General features: G+C 40.1%; 1 protein-coding gene across 12 annotated transcripts in view; it reads right to left on the bottom strand.

The window, feature by feature from the left end:
- The window catches only part of BTRC (beta-transducin repeat containing E3 ubiquitin protein ligase), a 199,680-nt gene that overhangs the window by 135,431 nt on the left and 43,596 nt on the right, over nucleotides 1–20,653 (bottom strand). For 9 of the 12 annotated variants that reach the window (XM_070752861.1, XM_070752858.1, XM_070752859.1 and 6 more), the window contains one exon: nucleotides 17,446–17,553. The exons of the other annotated variants lie outside the window; for them this stretch is intronic. In XM_070752861.1, the coding sequence (XP_070608962.1) occupies nucleotides 17,446–17,553 (108 nt within the window). The remainder of the gene's footprint in view (nucleotides 1–17,445; nucleotides 17,554–20,653) is intronic. 12 annotated transcript variants of the gene reach the window in all.

Below are 20,653 nucleotides of genomic sequence, written 5' to 3'. Positions count from 1 at the left end.
TCCCAGGGGTTGCAAAGTTGGGAAACAGATTAATTTCAAGATCAGTGCTCCATTATTCTGCTTAAGAATTTTCAAAGCCCAATATGCTCCACCCCCCACCCACCCTTCCCACTAGCTGATAAAATGTTCTGTAAGAATCCACAGGATTAGACTTTCTGGGGGGGGAGTTAATTTTAGGGAAATAATGCCAAACTCTAGTTTCCTAAGAGACGAAGTCCATCTCTAAATATGAAATAGCATTCTTACTACATCAAGATTTATCCACATCATTCTCACATTCTTTTATTATTTCATTTTCATCATTTTTCTTTGGTTAGTGTTATGGTTGGCTCTGGCCCAGCTCCTGCCCCAAAGAATGTGGAGGTGGAGGTGGGGGAAACATCCACGTGCAACAGGCCTGTTTTCTCCCGATAAAATCTCCAGACGAAGGCTCCTCTGACGAAGGAAGCGTGAGTAGCAGGGAAGAGGGGAGTTTGGCAGACAGCCCAGGAGGAGATCAATTATCCTTATCATCCCCGGAATTCTGAACAAGAACGTAAGACAGACCCACGCATGCGTAGAGTGATACATAGGAGAGAACAACTGAAGGATTATTACAGGAGATAAGTGAGGCCATCTGTGGTTGGGTGGGGCTGCTGTAATTAGTGTTACAGATAAAAAGAGCAACGTGCTGATTTAGCCTCGTGGAAGTTTATCTGATTCATAGTTTCGTCAAGATCATGGTTTTGCTGTTTCCCTGTTCAAGATTGTGTGCGGACTTTCTGGACTTTGGAATTGGACTCAATTTCCCAGTTACTGGGTGAGAAATTGGATTGCATTTAACCTGTGCCTTGTGTGTACCAGAAAATCCCTTTGACATTTAAAAAGGGAGTTTTTTCTGCTTTTCTGTTGATAAAGATTTTTGGTTTTCCTTCTATCGTGTGGTGTGTGTCTTTTTGGGCCAATTACCCTGTAATTACAGGCGGTTGGGACACACCGGCAGAACAGTTTAGTAATACCATATGAATTTCAGTTTCACTCGTCTGCATATTATTTTGAATCCCACACAAATCTTTCCTTCCAACATTGCATTTAGTGTCATTAAAAATCATTTCACCACTTTTCATTCCATTTACTTTGCTGGAAGTTCTTATTTAATCATCTTCACCATTTCTAAAATGTTTATTTCCTTCAAGATTGCTTTGCAGATTGTTCTGTATGTTCTTGATTTTAACCATCCTTTCTTTTCTTTGACTATATTTCTTTGCAGTTATTTCTCCAAATGAGATTTAAATCTCTCTCTCTCTCATTCTCATTGGCAACCCTGAAGCTGCCTGCCTCGAAATTCTTGCTTGCAATTTTTTTTCTTGCACTCGTTTTTTTGCAGCTATTATTCTCTTATAAGCACTTTTTCTTCATCCACAGCCTCTTTTCTCTTCATTATTTTATCAAACATTAAAATTTCACACTTACCATTAACTCTACACACTACTGCAGCATGGGTTTTATTTTTCTATTTCAAGCAGCTTATACATCTTTTCTTATATTCCATTCATTCTGATTCATTTTGTTGGGAGATGAGTCTTATATTTTTATACAAGACTTCTTCATTTCTTCTTCCTGGAGTCATTCTATTATTCTATTCTCTCACCTTCTACTCTTGATTTTTTCCCCCAAATGTTCATTTTCTCCCAAGATCTAATTCATTTTTTAATCTTTTTATTTCTTTTAACAAACATTATATCATCAATCAGTGTGTCATCTGGCTACAAATTTTTGTGTCAACATGTTTTACATTTACCACAATTTTCTCTCTTTCTCTCTCTCTCTCTTTGTATATGTGTGTATGTGTGTGTGTGTGTGTTTGTTTGTTTGTTTGTTTGTTTATTTATTTATTTATTTATTGGATTTGTATGCCTCCCCTTCTCAGAGGACTCGGGGCGGCTCACAACATATCAAAACAATATACAATATACATATCTAAAAAAATCCAATTAATGTAGCTAAACATTAGATCTTTAAACTTTTATGGAAGGCGAGGAGGGTGGGGGCAGTGTGAATCTCTGGGGGCAGCTGATTCCAGAGGGCTGGGGCCGCCACAGAGAAGGCTCTTCCCCTAGGCCCCACCAAGCGGCATTGTCTAGTTGATGGGATTGGAAAAGGCTGACTCTGCAGGACCTAACCGGTTGCTGCAATGTGATCTGGAGGTGGAGAACATAATCATCCTTTGACTGGCTTCTCTGTGTACTTACAGGCATGTTTGAAAACGGTACGACAACTGTACTATTTTATAGTGGACTCCTTTATGTTCTCTGAGCTTGGTTGTTTGCTTGCAGATGTTCATTACTCAACTAGTTAACATCATCAGTGATGTTATATAAGTCAGATAGTGAAACAAGGATTCCACATCTCAACCCTGAACTATATATACAGTGTTCCCTCGATTTTTGTGGGGGATGCGCTCCGAGACCACCCGCGAAAGTCGAATTTCCGCGAAGTAGAGATGCGGAAGTAAATACACCATTTTTGGCTATGGACAGTATCACAAGCCATCTCTTAACACTTTAAACCCTTAAATTACCATTTCCCATTCCCTTAACAACCATTTACTCACAATTATTACTGGTATTCATCACTGAATAAGAAACTTAGTAATCCTGATATTTATAAACATAATTATTTATTAACAATAATTATTTTTTTGTTATTTATTTGCAAAAATGATTAGTTTGGCGATGATGTATGACATCATCGGGTGGGAAAAACCGTGGCATAGAAAAAAAATCGCAAAGTATTTTTTAATTAATATTTTTTGAAAAACCGTGGTATAGGCTATTCACGAAGTTCAAACCCGCGAAAATCGAGGGAACACTGTACTATTTCTACTGTATGATTTTAGCCTCAAATACTTTTCAGTCCACCTTATAAATAAATACATCCCCTTTTTGCACAGAAGAATCTTAAGCTGGCAGCTAAATTTCTTTTAATGTTTTTTTTATAGAATATGTTTGGTCTCTGCAGGAGTTTGCAGCCTAGATTAACAATCCCAAATATTTGAAATTTGAGACTATTGATGTAGAGAAGATCTGGGCATTTTACAGCCGCAGGGCTACATCCAGCCCTTTGGCTATCCCTGTCCGGTCCATGTGAGGCGAGTAGCAAATTACAAATCAAATGTAAATAAGTATGCCAAAAGGGACAGGAGAAGCTGAATCGGGTCCAGCTCTGTGCAGTTGCTGTGCACTCGTTCGGTCGGCTGGTGGCTGTGGGAGGGCAAGATGAGAAAACATTTTCCTGCACCTGCGCAGTGCTCGTCCCTCACCTGAGACAGCCTAATGAAGTCATTGCATGGGGGATCCTGAGCTCAGGCACCTACTGAAAGCCTTGCAGGCAAGTGGTGGGATGCAACTGGGAGCTAGCAAGCGATATTAAGCAGAATTAAGTTCAGCCTATTGGTTCAAGACCCCCAGAACAGTCTCAGTTTCTGATGTGGTCTCTTGAGAAAATGTAGAGGTAAAACAGTCAATGAACTAAAATACAGTGTTCACTCGATTTTCCCGGGGGATGCGTTCCGAGACGCCCGCGAAAGTCGAATTTCCGCGAAGTAGAGATGCGGAAGTAAATAACACTATTTTTGGCTATGAACAGTATCACAAGCCTTCCCTTAACACTTTAAACCCCTAAATTACAACTTCCCATTCCCTTAGAAACCATTTAGATTATTACTCACCATGTTTATTTATTAAAGTTTATTTTAAAAAAATATTTATTAAAGACAGAGGGAAGTTTGGCGATGACACATGATGTCATCGGGCAGAAAAAACCGTGGTATAGGGGGGGAAACCCGCAAAGTATTTTTTAATTAAGATTTTTGAAAAACCGTGGTATAGACTTTTCGCGAAGTTCGAACCTGCGAAAATCGAGGGAACACTGTACACTCTTGTTTGATACTAGTGTCTGGAGTTAGCAGCTATATTTTAATAAGCAAAAGCAACTTTGAGTTTTCATTCAATGGTCAATCATTATTTTTTGTAGATTCAATAAGCATCTTCTATGTGGCATATATTAGAATAATTTGCTCCTTTTAAATTTAAATAATCTGCGAATATTTAAATTCCTTACACCTGATAAAATATTACCTATTGCTAGATTTTTGTGGAGTTGGCATGAAGAGACAATAAAAAAAACAAAGCTATTTTACTTAGTAGAATCTGTACTCTAATTATTCACTACAATATCCTTTATTTTACTTAAATAAAGAATATATAATCCCTTTAGACTTCACACAGTACCAGGAATTGCCATTAGGTAGCAGCAAAGGATACTCTATTTCCTTATTCCTCTCCATTTTCTTACTTTGTCACATAGCTCTGGATTTGCTAATTTCAAAACAGCACACATATCCACACCCATACAAAACTGGCCCTAACTCAGTTAGTGTAATGTGCAATTCCAGGGGGGAAATTCAATTACTTCATTGAGGAGTTTTCCAATATACCACTAAGCTGATGTTCAGAAACCTCAGAAACGTGGGGTTAACTTTAAGAGCACCTGTATTCCATCCAGTTGTTCCTACATACAGTATGTCACTTGTCATAATACCTATACATAACTTTCTGTCTTATAACAAAGAAAGGAAGAAAATCTATATTTGGCAGATATGGAGCTAAGCAGGAAACAGGAAGTCAATGGCTCTATTTTTATTTTAAAAATTACAGACACTTATTTATTTGGAATGTATATGTTATTTCATCAATTGTACTTTCCCCTCAGTTGTGTGTGTGTATATGTGAGTCTTCAATACATTCATGCACACATTCAAGTCAGTCTATAAAAGAGTGACTAGCTCAAAATTACTTTGCACATAAAACAATACTAGACCTCAAGGCCTCTCAGTTTCCATCTGGAACCTTAATCACTATACAAGGATGTCTCCTGAGCCTCCTGTCTGTCAATTACTCTCCTCTGATCATGATGAATTTCACCAGAGACTATCCTATTCAAAAATTATAAGGTAATCTAACATATTGGAAAGTAACCAGCTTGGGGAGTCTGCATGGTACAAGATTTCCTTATTGTCTCTACAACATATGCACTTCAACTACATATTCCCTCGGATAATATGCTCACTCATTCTGCTACATAGCAAAATGCATAGCTGGCTTCACTGGATAGCTAATATATTGGAAAGCTAATCTTTATCCACAACCGATGCATGTAAATATGAATATCAAATGCTTATTTATTTTCAGTACTATCCGTCACTACATTTAGGTTCTTTGGGAGTTCATAATTAGAAGAGAGGCCTCAAAGAACTTAAATATACGTACTTTTTAAGACCAATGCTTAAAACTGAATGTCAGAAGTATGGTGGTTCAATATTTCATAGCCAATACAAGAAATGTGCAATGCCACTGCAACTTTAAATCTTGATAAATCCCTGATGTCAGCCTCTCCTTCTCATTGAAATGCCAGAGGGAGCAGCAATCAGAGAGGAGATGTTCAATGTGATAGAGGTCAGGACACTGGTGGATCAACGTACAAGGAACACGACCTTGTTTATTTTTTTCTCTAGTATTATTGTTTACAGGGTGCTTTGTTCATGTACCTTGTGGTTCTTAGCTAAAAGATGAAATTACAGCCTGGGATGGTGCACTCAGGCACACATCCAATTTGTGTTTCCATCTCAGAAAACAAAAAGCTTTGGAGGCCCTCAGGCTGCCATTCAAACTTGGAGAGGCTGACATTTTTAACAGCATGAACCAGAGACTGGCAGAGGGAATGATCGAATGCATTTCTAACTTGTCAATCAAAGATCTCACCTCTGCTGTCTTGTAAACAGTTGGGAGCCATCTAAGTACATTCATAAATGGGGACAAGTACATTCAGTTGGGGGGCTGAAGCCATGGCCATAGATTGCTAGCACTTGAAATCTGAGACCAGTATAATCTCAGCACAAATAACTTGAAGATTTTTAACAGCAAATCAGAGTGGACAAAGATATATAGCCTTCAGACAAATAAAGGCCATCTTTTTACCACCCTGATGGATATTCTGTTCAGGGAATACTTCCAATTACCTGCAGGAAACTTCCAATTATATGCAAGAAACATCCTGCATTAATAGAGAACTTTCCCTTTTTTATCAAAAAATGATCCTTTTATTGCGGATGCTAAACTGGCTATATGCCAGAACATGACTCGTTTCATTAGTAACAGTAATTTTTTGTACTAAATATATAACAAGAAAAGAAAAGGAACAGAAATATTGCTTGAATGCTTATTGCTTGAGCAAGTTCACTGGACAAGAAAAAATTAGGTGCTCTCCAGGAGAATAAATAGTAAACAATATGCTAAAAATACAACTATCCAATAAAAGCATTATGGGCAATGATGTAAATAACTTTACAATCAGCAGGGATTAGGCAGCCCTAGAGGCTGCAACTTCTACAATAGCGTGAGAAAAGTCTATTGATACACTCCATGCACTTAGAATGTATTTTTTAAAAAAGCTTAATCCCTGAGAGAAACTATACTGAATTATTGAAAAAAATATTATATTTAAGAGAGCAAGATGGGTATGAGTAGAGCAATGTTGGGTAACCTTTTTCTTGTCGTGTGCTGAAAGTGAACAAGCTCGCAATAGAGTGCACATGTCCTGGCACCCACAATGCAAGTGCCCTGTGCATGCATGCAAGCTCCTGGATGTTCCCATATCAAACACTGATGGGTTTGGTTTGGCTTGCTTCAGGATTTGGCAGGTCTTATCCTGCTGACTGCATTTTGGAGCAACTGAGAGAGGATGCGTCTTGCACAAACAGGCGATTCTGAGGCGCCGCAGCCCATCCCCTTCCCTGGAAGGAAGCCCCTCGGATGCTGGTCACGCGCTAACACTGGAGGAGATCCTTGGGAAAACTGGTACAACACAATGAAATGGTGAAGCCTCGACAATTTCAGTGCACGTCAGTCAACTCTACACTGACTGTGGTTAAGCCTTTGGCTTGTAGTAAACTGCTCTGGGGGATGAGTCCAACTCTGGAGGTAGGATCACTCGCCAGGGCACTAAGGCTGAGTTGAGGGCTGGAAAGGAGCCCGCTAGGAAAGCGGAGAGGGAGCCGGAGGTGCCAGCGGCAGTGGGGTCTACGTGTTTGGAGAGGGAGGTGGGGCATTTGAACTTGTCCGGGCTATTGCTTCTTTTAGGGGAAATACAGTAGGTATAATATAAAATATTATTTTACTGAAAGAGTAGTAGATCCTTGGAACAAACTTCCAGCAGACATGGTTGGTAAATCCACAGCAACTGAATTTAAACATGCCTGGGATAAACATATATCCATCCTAAGATAAAATACAGGAAATGGTATAAGGGCAGACTAGATGGGACCATGAGGTCTTTGTCTGCCGTCAGTCTTCTGTGTTTCTATGTTTCTATAGAATTAAACATGCATTGATCATTATAATGAAATATGGTAACCCTTCATTGAAATATTTGCATAAAACGTCCATACACATTGTTTGAAGATGTATTTGAAATGCCCATATATGTTTCATTTCCCTTTTGCTTTTTCTCCTCATTTCTTTTAACTAATTTAAGGTGGGCATTCTTACATACTTATTTTGTATGAAACATTTATGAAATAAAGAATCTTCTTCTAAATCACATCATTTTCTGCAAAATTCACACCTGGGTCTTTAACATGCACTTACCACAAATCTGTAGGTTACAATTTTCATGCATACCCACAATAGAGATTCATATTCACAAGCAATTTTCATACATACCCAAAATATCAATTCATATTCACAAGCATATATTTCATTTTTTTCATTGAGAATAAATAATGATGTTTACCTAGTCAGTTAATGAAATGTCTACAAGCAAACAAGAAGCTCATAGAACACCAAGGCCTTCACAATTCAGCCATGGGCTACCTATAGTATTCTCTTCTATTAATCCTTTATTTGTGTAATTTTTTAACCTTAAGCTTCTTAAGTGCTTTTTAGCTTATATTTTATCTCTCCTAGTACAACGAATTATCTAGCTTACAAAGATCATTTATGGAAATTAAAAACATCCACATCATTTAAGCCCTTAAAAATCCTTTATAAAAATGAGGTACCGACTTACAAATAATTAATGCTGCCACAAATTGCCAATCGACTTTCTAAAGCTAGAATCCAGAAGCAAATACCATCTTGGATTTATTCAATCTATACAAATCAAGGCAAAAATATATGAAGATAATTGAATTCTAGCCTGTATTTCTCCATATTGGGGGGGGGGGGGGGAGATAAAATGAACCCATTTAATTAATTAATTTTTACTGATAGAAATTAATTAAAGCCCTTCATGGCACCGGACCAGAATATCTCCGGGACCGCCTTCTGCCGCACGAATCCCAGCGACCAGTTAGGTCCCACAGAGTTGGCCTTCTCCGGGTCCCGTCAACTAAACAATGTCGTTTGGTGGGACCCAGGGGAAGAGCCTTCTCTGTGGCGGCCCCGACCCTTTGGAACCAACTCCCCCCAGATATCAGAGTTGCCCCCACCCTCCTAGCCTTTCATAAGCTCCTTAAAACCCACCTCTGTTGTCAGGCATGGGGGAATTGACATTTTCCCTCCCCCTAGGCTTATAAAATTTATGTATGGTATGCTAGTATGTATGATTGGTTTCTAAATTGGGGTTTTATAAATTAATTAAATATTACATTTGTTACATTGTATCATTATTGCTGTGAGCCGCCCCGAGTCTGCGGAGAGGGGCGGCACACAAATCTGATAAATAAATAAATAAATAAATAAATAAATAAATAAATAAATGTATGCAATAGAAAAACCATGCAAATTTAAGGAAAAGAAAAAGGAGGGGAAAAATAGTGTACAGATTTATTTATTTATTTTATAAAATGTATAGCCCCTCCCACCTTACCTCAAGGTAATTAAATAGATAAAGAAAAGAAACAGAAAAGAAAAACAATAAGTATAAAAAAAGTGGCTACTGATCATCTTTACAGCAGTCACAAATCAATCTATCATGTATCCGCCCACTTTAAGGTTGCATCAGGATTCTTCCAATATTTTATCCTTTCCAATCACCAGTGCGGAATAGTAGCTCAACTACAGGAGCTCCTGTGGAATGATCTAGGATGTGTCAGCATTATTTTCACATCACTCAAGGCAAGAAGCCAGATTTAAAATTAAATCAAATCATATGTTCTTGGCCACAATCTATGGACTTACCCAACTAACTGTCACAATGATTCATGAATGTCAGGCACATGATGAAGCAGCTGTTCCATGAGGTTTCCCCAGGTACTGATGGCACAGATTTCTGTTACCACAAATTTATTTAATGTTCGGATACATCATATCTCACATATTTCTCTTGGAAGCCAACGTATAATCATTCAGATATTCTCGCTTTCATTTGTATCTGCTTATAACTCTCCTAAATAATAATTTCATTGCACAGCCTTGTATTTTAATTCAGTGGTTTTAAAAAGAAAAAACTAGGATTGCGAGAGGAAATCCATTTTGCCTTATTAATTAAAAACTACAGAGGAGCGAAAATGCCCAAGATCAATTAAACTCTATGGGAAGATTCAGACTATGGGGAAACTGTCTATCTTTTTTTAGTCCCATATTATTTAATCGTGTTTTTGTAATAAATGCAAAAATGTAAAACTTCTGTTACTTCTGAATTTTTCAATTTTGGGTCTCTTGGGTGAACAGATTCTTTCTTATAACAAACAGTTATAAGAAGAATCTCTTCAATATACAGTGGTACCTCATCTTACGAATGCCTCTTCTAATGAACTTTTCAAGATACGAACCCGGTGTTTAAGATTTTTTTGCCTCTTCTTCCGAACTATTTTCACCTTACGAACCCAAGCAGCTGCTGCTGGGATGAAGGGGTTTCTTCCCCCCCCCTTTTTTTGAAGAAAAGGGAGGGGCAGCTTGGAGGAGTAAAGATTTTGCATGCTTGCAAAGGCACTGAAACGGTGTCTTTTTAAGAAAGAAAAGGGAGGGGCAACTTGGAGGAGTAAAGATTTTGCATGCTTGCAAAGGCACTGAAACGGTGTCTTTTTAAGAAAGAAAAGGGAGGGGCAGCTTGGAGGAGTAAAGATTTTGTATGCTTGCAAAGGCACTGAAACGGTGTCTTTTTAAGAAAGAAAAGGGAGGGGCAGCTTGGAGGAGTAAAGATTTTGCATGCTTGCAAAGGCACTGAAACGGTGTCTTTTGAAGAAAGAAAAGGGAGGGGAGCTGCTCCTCCCTGCCCTCTGTTTGCCTCCCTTCTAAAGTTTGGGATTTTCCTGAAGGATTTGCACGCATTATTTGCTTTTACATTGATTCCTATGGGAAACATTGTTTCATCTTACAAACTTTTCACCTTACGAACCTCCTCCTGGAACCAATTAAGTTTGTATGATGAGGTACCACTGTATATACAGTGATCCCCCGTTTATTGCGTCCCCAACCATTGCGAACAGGGTACTTCGCTATTTTTCAACCCGGAAGTCAAAAATACCATCTACGCATGCGTGCCGGGCACGCATGCGTAGATGGCAGCGGCTTCCCTGGGTCTTCCCCCTCTTGCTGGCGTCAGCGAGGAGTTTCCCCACCGCCCACGCAAACTCCTCGCTGCCGCCCGCCCTTCGCCCGCCCACGCCGTTCATTCTCGCCGCTTTTGAGCTGAGTCCGGGAGCGAATTCGCTCCCGGACTCAGCTCAAAAGCGCCGATAGCAAGCGGCAAGGAACGGCTTGTCTCGGCGCTTTCGAGCTGTCAGCTCGAAAGCGCCGAGACAAGCCGTTCCTTGCCGCTTGGTATCGCCGGTTTTGAGCTGAGTCCGGAAGCGAATTCGCTTCCGGACTCAGCTCAAAACCGCCGATAGCAAGCGGCAAGGAACGGCTTGTCTCGGCGCTTTCGAGCTGTCAGCTCGAAAGCGCCGAGACAAGCCGTTCCTTGCCGCTTGGTATCGCCGGTTTTGAGCTGAGTCCGGAAGCGAATTCGCTTCCGGACTCAGCTCAAAACCGCCGATAGCAAGCGGCAAGGAACGGCTTGTCTCGGCGCTTTCGAGCTGAGTCCGATCAGCTCGAAAGCGCCGAGACAAGCCGTTCCTTGCCGCTTGCTATCGGCGCTTTTGAGCTGAGTCCGGAAGCGAATTCGCTTCCGGACTCAGCTCAAAAGCGCCGAGAGCCAGCGCCCCCCGGACCCCCAACCCGGGTTTGGGGGGCTGCTAGGAAGCCCTCCATGCCGGCGGCAAACAGCCGCCCCGCCCCCAATCTTCGGCTCCTCGCTAGCGCTGTGGGAGTAAAAACACCGTCTGCACATGCGCAGACGGTGTTTTTACTTCCGCATCGCTACTTCGCGAAAACCCGCTCGTTGCGGGGGCTCCTGGAACGGAACCCTCGCAACGAGCGGGGGATCACTGTACTTGAATACATATATCTTTCAACATAATGAGAAAATAAAAGGAAATGATGCATAAATATGTAATGCATATTAATACTTCCTATTGATATGCATTATGTGGAGTACAGAGACTCCTCAATGTACAACCATTCATTTCATGACTATTTGAAAATTGTAACAGCACTGAAAAAAACCCATTTACAATCGGTCCTTGCACTTGCAACTTCACAGCACCTGCATGGTTGTGTGATCAAAATTCAGAAGCTTTTGGCAACCAGCGTGTACAGTGTTCCCTCGATTTTCGCGGGTTCGAATTTTGCGAATAGCCTATACCATGGTTTTTCAAAAAATATTAATTAAAAAATACTTTGCGGGTTTTTTCTATACCACGGGTTTTCCCGCCCGATGACATCATACATCATCGCCAAACTAATATTTTTTGGAAATAAATAAGAAAAAAATAATTATTGTTAATAAATAATTATATTTATAAATATTAGGATCACTAAGTGTCTTATTCAATGGTGAGTACCAGTAATAATGGTGAGTAAATGGTTGTTAAGGGAATGGGGAATGGTAATTTAGGGGTTTAAAGTGTTAAGGGATGGCTTGTGATACTATCCACAGGCAAAAATGGTGTATTTACGTCCGCATCTCTACTTCACGGAAATTCAATTTTCACGGGCGGTCTCGGGACGCATCCCCCGCGGAAATCGAGGGAACACTGTATTTACAATAGCTGCAGACTCCCAGGGTCATATCCGTTTGCAACCTTCCAGTCAACTTTAAACAAGCAAAATCAATTGGGGGAAGCTAGATTTGATTAACAACAGCATGATTCATTTCACAACTGCAGTTGTTCGCTTATCAGCTGTGGGCAAAAAAAAAGTTGTAAAATCGAGTGCAACTCACTTAACAGCAACCTTTCTTATCAACAGAAACTCCGGTTCCAATTGTGGTCATAAGCTGAGGACTTCCTTAAAATGCTTAAAATGCTCCTCTTCACTTCACTGCAATCTTCCACTCCTTATCCAATTAGGACTTTTATTCCTGGCAACTAGGCAATTTGCAGGGAAACCACTAAATAAATTGCTAGAGGTGATCTCTTGATTCCACAGGAGATCTGCTTGGTCAGACCTGGGCAAAGTGCGGCCCGGGGGCCAGATGCGGCCCGCCTGCTGTCTGTAACCGGCCTGCGGAGGTTGGAAGGAAGGAAGGAAGGAAGGAAGCTTTTTCAAAGCTTATTTTTACAGCCTAACAAGGTGCTAACAATCTTCCCAGATTGCAGGAGTTTTTTCATTCCTACTCTTTCCGAAGAAGTTTTTTTTTTCCCCAGCCCTAAGCCTTTGCAGATTTATTTTCATTGCAACTTCCTCTGAAAAAGATTTTTTTCAGCCCTAACCAGGGGATAAAATAATGTGCTGAAGCTGACCAGACTAAGGACACTAGCCAGATGGGTAGATTTCCCCCCCTATTTTCCTCCCCCCAAAACTAAGGTGCATCTTATTTATTTATTTATTTTATTTATTTATTAGATTTGTATGTCGCCAATCTCCGAAGACTCGGGGCGGCTCACAACAGCAAATATAAGACTTATACTCTGACAAATACGGTAGTTGCCAGGGCATTTGGCATTTTCCTCAGGAGCGCTGCTTTATTTATTTATTTATTTATTTAATTTATTTATTTATTTATTTATTAGATTTGTATGCCACCCCTCTCTGAAGACATTATGTGCCACTATGCACCCAGGTGTTTGTTCCTTTATAGGAGAAGCATGGCCGGATTATGTTGCACCTGCCGCTTCCTAATTCAATTCAATTCAATTCAATTTATTAGATTTGTATGCCGCCCCTCTCCGAAGACTCGGGGCGGCTCACAACAATAATAAAAACAGTATAATAATGGAGCATTTGGCACTTCCCAGCAGTGTTCCCTCTATTTTTGGGGGTGGGTGGGCGGAAAAGTATAGTGTCTGAGCGGCAGTCCCTTCGAGACTGGGCGGCACAGAAATAATAAATAAATAAACAAACAAACAAACAAACAAAAAACCCACCCTGTTTTGCCTCAGAGAATTTCAAAATAAAATACTGTACTGTGTTTCTATAACAGTGAGCTCATAATAGGGCAACTCTATCAATATCAAAGTGCCACTTAAATAGTTGAGCTAGTTTCAAAATAGATTTTGATTTTCTTTCTCTCTTCCTTACTCCCATTCTTTTTCTTTCTCTTTTCCTTCCTCTCTTTTTTCTATCTGTTTCTCTCTCTTCCTCTCTTCCTCTCTCTCTCCTTCCCTCTCACTTTTTCCCTCTCGGCTTCTGGGCAGGTTTGAAAAACTCTGAGTTGATGATGATTTTTAAGTGAGCGATTGCTCACTGCTCAGCTTAGAGGGAACTATGCTTCCCAGGGCATGGAGCGTTTCATCGTGCTATTGGGCTAGAATGGGGCTAAGGCTTTTAGGGTTGTCCTGGCTTATTTTCTAAGCTTTCCTCTGCTCTCACCACAGTACAGCCCCCCAATTTGCATGCAGTCTGCCGGGGTCATCCCCTATCCCTGAGGCACTCGCGTGTTCTTTAACTGGGACTCCATCCATTTAATGATCCACAATTTTCACTTAAGAACAGCAAAGGGAATTGCTGGGATTGTGATTGTTGAGTGAAGCCGTCAGGTGACATCCACTTTAACAACTGCTAGTCCCAATGGTGATCCCAAGTTGAGAACTATCTAAAAGATCAGTTTGTAAATTACAATGTTTGTCTGTTCATTACAATATCACTTAATAAAGTCTTGATCTTTTGAATAGTACTATTGTGTCTACCATTTTTCTATAAATTTTACCTGAATATCATATTTGTAGGGTTTCTTGAATTTCACATAACAGAAAGATAAAAATCCATGATCATGAAAATGCCATGGCAGAAATACATTCAAGTCCCAACATACTGCTTCCACTTTACTAAGCATTGATAAGATTGACATTTACATCTGCTGATCTTTTGATGAATAGGAAATATATTATGACATTTACATACACTGATTGGACATCATGTACTCAATGCATACTGTTAAAATCAAGAAAATATAAATCTCCTACCATATTGTATTTTATGGTATTATGATTGTTAAGGTAGTGTTAGTCTTGTTTTTATGAATTCAATGGTAGAAGAAAAATTAAGAGAAATAAAAAATGCTTAATTTTCATTTTCCCCCTTTGTTTATAATAAATTGGGTTAGGGATTAAAGAACAAATTCAGACCATGTATATCTCAATAGATGGACTAAGGCAGACTCGGGCTGTCATATCTGATCTGCAAAACTCCACATGACCACCTGATGGTAGCAAACATCAGATAACTCTTTGCTATCATCTAGTGCAGTGATGGCAAACCTTTTTTGGTTTGCATGCCAAATGGGGAGGGACACGGGGGGTACATGCAGGGGGCCCTGGGCATGAATGCATGACACACACATCCCGCTCCCAGTCCCTGATGGCATGCCCATGTTTTGCTGTCCTCAGGCTTTAGAGCCTTTCTAGGAGCCTGGGAGGGTAAAAATGGCCTCCCCCTGACTCCGGAGGCCAGAAATGGCCCATTTACCATCTAGGAGGCTAGGGAGGGTAAAAAATGGCCTCCCCCCAGACTCTGGAGGTCAGAAATGGCCCATATTGAACCAGAAGTTCTGGGTTTTGTTTTGGAGTTTTTTCTTTTTCCTTTTTTGCTCCCCCAGGCTTCAGAGCTTTTCTAGGAGCCTGGGGGAGGGCAAAAATGGCCTTCCCCCCCCAGAGGCCCTCCTGAGGGCAGAAATGGCCCGTTTGCCAAGTTCTGGTTGAACCAGCAGTTCCGGGGGGGGTTGTTTTGTTCCCCCAGGCTTCAGAGCCTTTCTAGAAGCCTGGGGAGGGCAAAAACAGCCTTCCCCACCCCCTTCCGGAGGCTGAAAACAAGCTGTCTCCTTTCTCCTAGTAGGCCCAGAAGGCCCAAAAACATAGAAACATAGAAACATAGAAGACTGACGGCAGAAAAAGACCTCTTGGTCCATCTAGTCTGCCCTTTTACTATTTCCTGTATTTTATCTTAGGATGGATATATGTTTATCCCAGGCATGTTTAAATTCAGTTACTGTGGATTTCCCAACCACGTCTGCTGGAAGTTTGTTCCAAGGATCTACTACTCTTTCAGTAAAATAATATTTTCTCATGTTGCCTTTGATCTTTCCCCCAACTAACTTCAGATTGTGTCCCCTTGTTCTTGTGTTCACTTTCCTGTTAAAAACACTTCCCTCCTGAATCCTATTTAACCCTTTAACATATTTAAATGTTTCGATCATGTCCCCCCTTTCCCTTCTGTCTTCCAGACTATACAGATTGAGTTCATTCAGTCTTTCCTGATACGTTTTATACTTAAGACCTTCCACCATTCTTGTAGCCCGTCTTTGGACCCGTTCAATTTTGTCAATATCTTTTTGTAGGTGAGGTCTCCAGAACTGAACACAGTACTCCAAATGTGGTCTCACCAGCGCTCTATATAAGGGGATCACAATCTCCCTCTTCCTGCTTGTTATACCCCTAGCTATGCAGCCAAGCATCCTACTTGGTTTTCCTACCGCCCGACCACACTGTTCACCCATTTTGAGACTGTCAGAAATCACTACCCCTAAATCCTTCTCTTCTGAAGTTTTTGCTAACACAGAACTGCCAATGCAATACTCAGATTTAGGATTCCTTTTCCCCAAGTGCATTATTTTACATTTGGAAACATTAAACTGCAGTTTCCATTGCTTGCATGCCCATTGATAGAACTCCATAGGTTCACCATCACAGATCTAATGCATATATGGATGCTTATATTTTATATATGTTGCCATTTTAATGACAATGAAAGAAACTGTAATCCAGTATATCAGTAAGTTTAGAAAAAACAGATTGGAGAAGAATGCTTTACCCTAACTGATAATGATTATGTGGGAAAGTCATATAATTAAACAGTAGAATAAATTGATAGTCTGAAATATCTTGAAGCTGCAAACCAAGATTTTAAAAGTTAATGTGGGGTCTGCTTTTCTATTTCCTCAAAGAATTATTGCCAGATAGAAATGAAGTTTTTAGTGTGTATAAGAATTACATAGAAACAAAGTATAAGGTAAACTAGTAACTTAAGGGTTTGTTTTAAGCCGCTCATTAGAAACGTTTTAATATCAAACTGAAGAAAGGCAAAAGCCACCCTTCAGAAATACAGTGGTCCCTCGCTATACCGCGCTTCACCTACTGCGGCTTCACTTCATCGCGGGTTTCTGAGGAAGCCGATCGGCAGATTTAAACAGCCCGCCGAACTCGATCGGCAGGGTTTAAAAAAATATATATATATCTAAAATTGTAAATACTGTATTTAAATACTGTATCTAAAATAAATACTGTGTGGGAAGGGTTTATAAACACTTAAAACAATGAAAACTTACCAAACAATTACAATATAAATACTTAAATAAGTACTATCAGTCGATAAATTCCCCATCGCGGATTTCACCTATCGCGGCCGGGTCTGGAACGTAACACCAGCGATAGGTGAGGGACTACTGTATACCTTTGATTCTGTGTGCAATAGGGGTGTAAATGGAATAGAGGATAGACAGAAGGGAGAGAAGTAAATTATTAACCTATCTGTCTACCTTCTTCCGTTATTAGTATTCTACTAGGAAAGCAAGAAAAACAGCACAAGACAGAAATCAGACAGCTTGAATATGAAGCACCACTTCTTCCCATATTTATGTTCTAATTTAAATATCAAACGGCTTCCTGTCTAGGCCAATCTTTTCTAAAGACCACTACACCTAATTTGCAAGGGTCAGCACTGTATCTTCTTATGAGATCTTAGCAAAAATATTTCTATCGGAACCATCAATCTTTCTGTGTTAGTAGCCAACTCTGGATCTGTGCAACATGAACAGCTGGAAGGACATGCTCGTAAAAGCACTAGCAATCAAGTAAAGACGAAAGAAGTTATGAAAACAAGCAGGAGCACAAACCTCAGACACCCAGAGAGAGACAGAGTGAGAAAGTACCTGAAAAGTTGTGAGTGTGCCAGTCCCTGGGTTATACAGGCATCGCAGTGAGGGCATGTTGTCCGCCAGGCTGGAGCAGCCCAGCCAAAGAGACCGGGGCATAGAACACTGCAGAGAAAGGACAACTATGAGATGGGACTATATGAAACAGGATGGTACAGAATATAAAAGTTTTTTATGTCTGTCCAGGTAGTCCTCGATATATGAACAGAATTGAAACAAGAATTTCTGACATACGTTGTTGAATTCATAAGTCAGTCGGACCCAATTTTTAATGATAGACATTAAGTAAGTCACTGTAGTAATTAAGAAATTCCGTTTCCCCATTGGTTGTTTTTAGCTGGAAATTGGGGGAAAAAGGTGACAAATCACAACCTCGTGACTGCAGGAGGCTGCAACCAGTCATGATGCTAGCAAGTTATCAAACACCCAATTACAATCATATGACCATTGGTTGGGAGAGTGCAGCAATGCTTGTATGTGTGAATATAGGTCATCAGTCATTTTTCCAAGGCTGTCATAAATTTGAACCATCAAAGTTAAACAGTCATAAGTTGAGGACTGCTTGTAATTTAACTTCCTCTAAAAATTACAAGTTAGTGTGTTCAGAAACTGGAAAAGCCTCCACACACCCACACATTAATGACCTGTATGTTCCCTTTAGAGAAAAGCAGAAAGGGCAAGGTAGGAAATACCACACTACTTGCACACACATATAAGGCTAATTAAATTTCTCATTAACATTTCATACTATTTTGTTTGCAAATGTATTCTAATTCAAAAGAATCAATTCAATGCTTTTAGTGGAGCTGAATTACTTGTTCTTTTAACCCATTAACCAACTAATTAAAGCAAATATTATAAAACCTAACGTAATCAAGCTAATTCACTGACCATTTTTTTTTCTTCATTGAAATCTACCTGGCCCTTTCCCTGTGCATCTTAATCATGGCTAGTTTTCATCATGGCAATACAGTGTTCCCTCAGTTTTCACGGGGGATGCGTTCCGAGACCGCCCGCGAAAGTTGAATTTCCGCGAAGTAGAGATGCGGAAGTAAATACACTATTTTTGGCTATGAACAGTAATACAAGCCTTCCCTTAACACTTTAAACCCCTAAATTGCAATTTCCCATTCCCTTAGCAACCATTTAGATTTTTACTCACCATGTTTCTTTATTAAAATTTATTTAAAAAAATATTTATTAAAGGTGGACGAAAGTTTGGTGATGATATATGACATCATCGGGCAGGGAAAACAGTGGTATAGGGGGAAAACCCACAAGTATTTTTTAATTAATATTTTTGAAAAACCGTAGTATAGACTTTTCGCGAAGTTCGAACCCGCGAAAATCGAGGGAACACTGTACCTTAAATATTGTTAATATTTATCATTTATTTCTATCCGAGGATTGAAACAAATTAGCAATAAATAAAGTTAACATTTGTATCGATACGCTGGAAATTGAGACCGGAGATAAAAGAGACAAATTTTCTCCACCATGCATAACAATATACTTAAACCACTATAAAATCACCTAATAAATTTTAAGATGTCCTACTCATCACATTAAACCAACCTTAGACATTTCCATCTCTATGATACTCCCATAAACACTTGAATTGTTACAAAAACTGACCTTGATTACTTTACCAAAACTAACAGGTGGGCCTATTACCTATTTTGTATACAACAACATGCAATATTTGATTCATCTTCTGTTCTGAACTCTACCCATTCTGTGCATAGTTACCATGAATTATAGAATATGTTTACAATTAGCACAAATGGGAATTCAGACAAATGTAGTTTATTCAGCAAATTAGTTGTACAACAAAATTTAAACTCAGTTTTGGTCCCCTCCTATTCATCTAGCACTTAGACATACTGTATATACCATTTCACAGTGCTTTACAGCTCTGTCTAAGCAATTTACAGAGAGTAAGCATATTGCTCCCAATAATCTGGGTCCTCGTTTTAATGACCTCGGAAGGACGGAAGTCTGAGGCAACCTTGAACCAGTCAGGATCAAACTGCTGGAGTGAACAGAGAGTTAGCCCTGCAGTAGTGCCTTTTAACCACTGTGCCACCTTGGCTCTTAACACCAATATGGATGAAAAAGGGATTTTAAAAATATAGCATCATAATATGCAAAAGTAAAAAGCAGGAATATTAGGCATGTTCACCATTATACATAAAAATGGAATAAAAATAATATAATGATCAAACAAAAGGGAAGAAAAAAAATGAATTTGGAGATTTTGAAGAAATATGCATCAGTTTTGCTATTTAGTCTATGTGAAAAATTCCTTAGCAAAAGTTATTTCCACTAATAAATTTTGTATTAATTTAGGTATGGCAGTTTACAGTTTACAGACTCAAACTCAACCCTGATAAGACGGAGTGGCTGTGGGTTTTGCCTCCCAAGGACAATTCCATCTGTCCATCCATTATCCTCGGGAGGGGGGAATTACTGACCCCATCAGAGATGGTCCGCAACTTGGGCATCCTCCTCGATCCACAGCTTACATTAGAGAACCATCTTTCAGCTGTGGTGACGGGGGCGTTTGCCCAGGTTTGCCTGGTACACCAGTTGCAGCCCTACCTGGACCAGGAGTTACTGCTCACAGTCACTCATGCCCTCATCACCTCGAGGTTCGACTACTGTAACACTCTCTACATGGAGCTACCTTTGAAGAGTATTCGGAAACTTCAGATCGTGCAGAATGCAGCTGCGAGAGCAATCATGGGCTTCCCTAAGTATGCCCATGTTACATCAACACTCAGCAGTCTGCATTGGTTGCTGATCAGCTTCCAGTCACAATTCAAAGTGTTGGTTATGACCTATAAAGCCCTTCATGGCATCGGACCAGAATATCTCCAGGACCGCCTTCTGCCGCACGAATCCCAGTGACCAGTTAGGTCCCACAGAGTCGGTCTACTCCAGGTCCCGTCGACTAAACAATGTCGTCTGGCGGGACCCAGGGGAAGAGCCTTCTCTGTGGCAGCCCCGACCCTCTGGAACCAGCTCCCCCCAGAGATTAGGATTGTCCCCACCCTCCTTGCCTTTTGTAAACTCCTTAAAACCCACCTCTGCCATCAGGCATGGGGGAATTGAGATATCTCCCCCAGGCCTATATAATTGTGTGTATGTCTTATTTTTAAATAAAGGGTTTTTAAATATTTTTAAATATTAGATTCGTTATTGT

Source organism: Erythrolamprus reginae, chromosome 5 (genome assembly GCF_031021105.1).
Source record: "Erythrolamprus reginae isolate rEryReg1 chromosome 5, rEryReg1.hap1, whole genome shotgun sequence".
Lineage (NCBI taxonomy): Eukaryota > Metazoa > Chordata > Lepidosauria > Squamata > Dipsadidae > Erythrolamprus > Erythrolamprus reginae.
The sequence above is the reverse complement of the archived record's forward strand: the minus strand, read 5'-3'. Positions and strand labels throughout refer to the sequence as shown.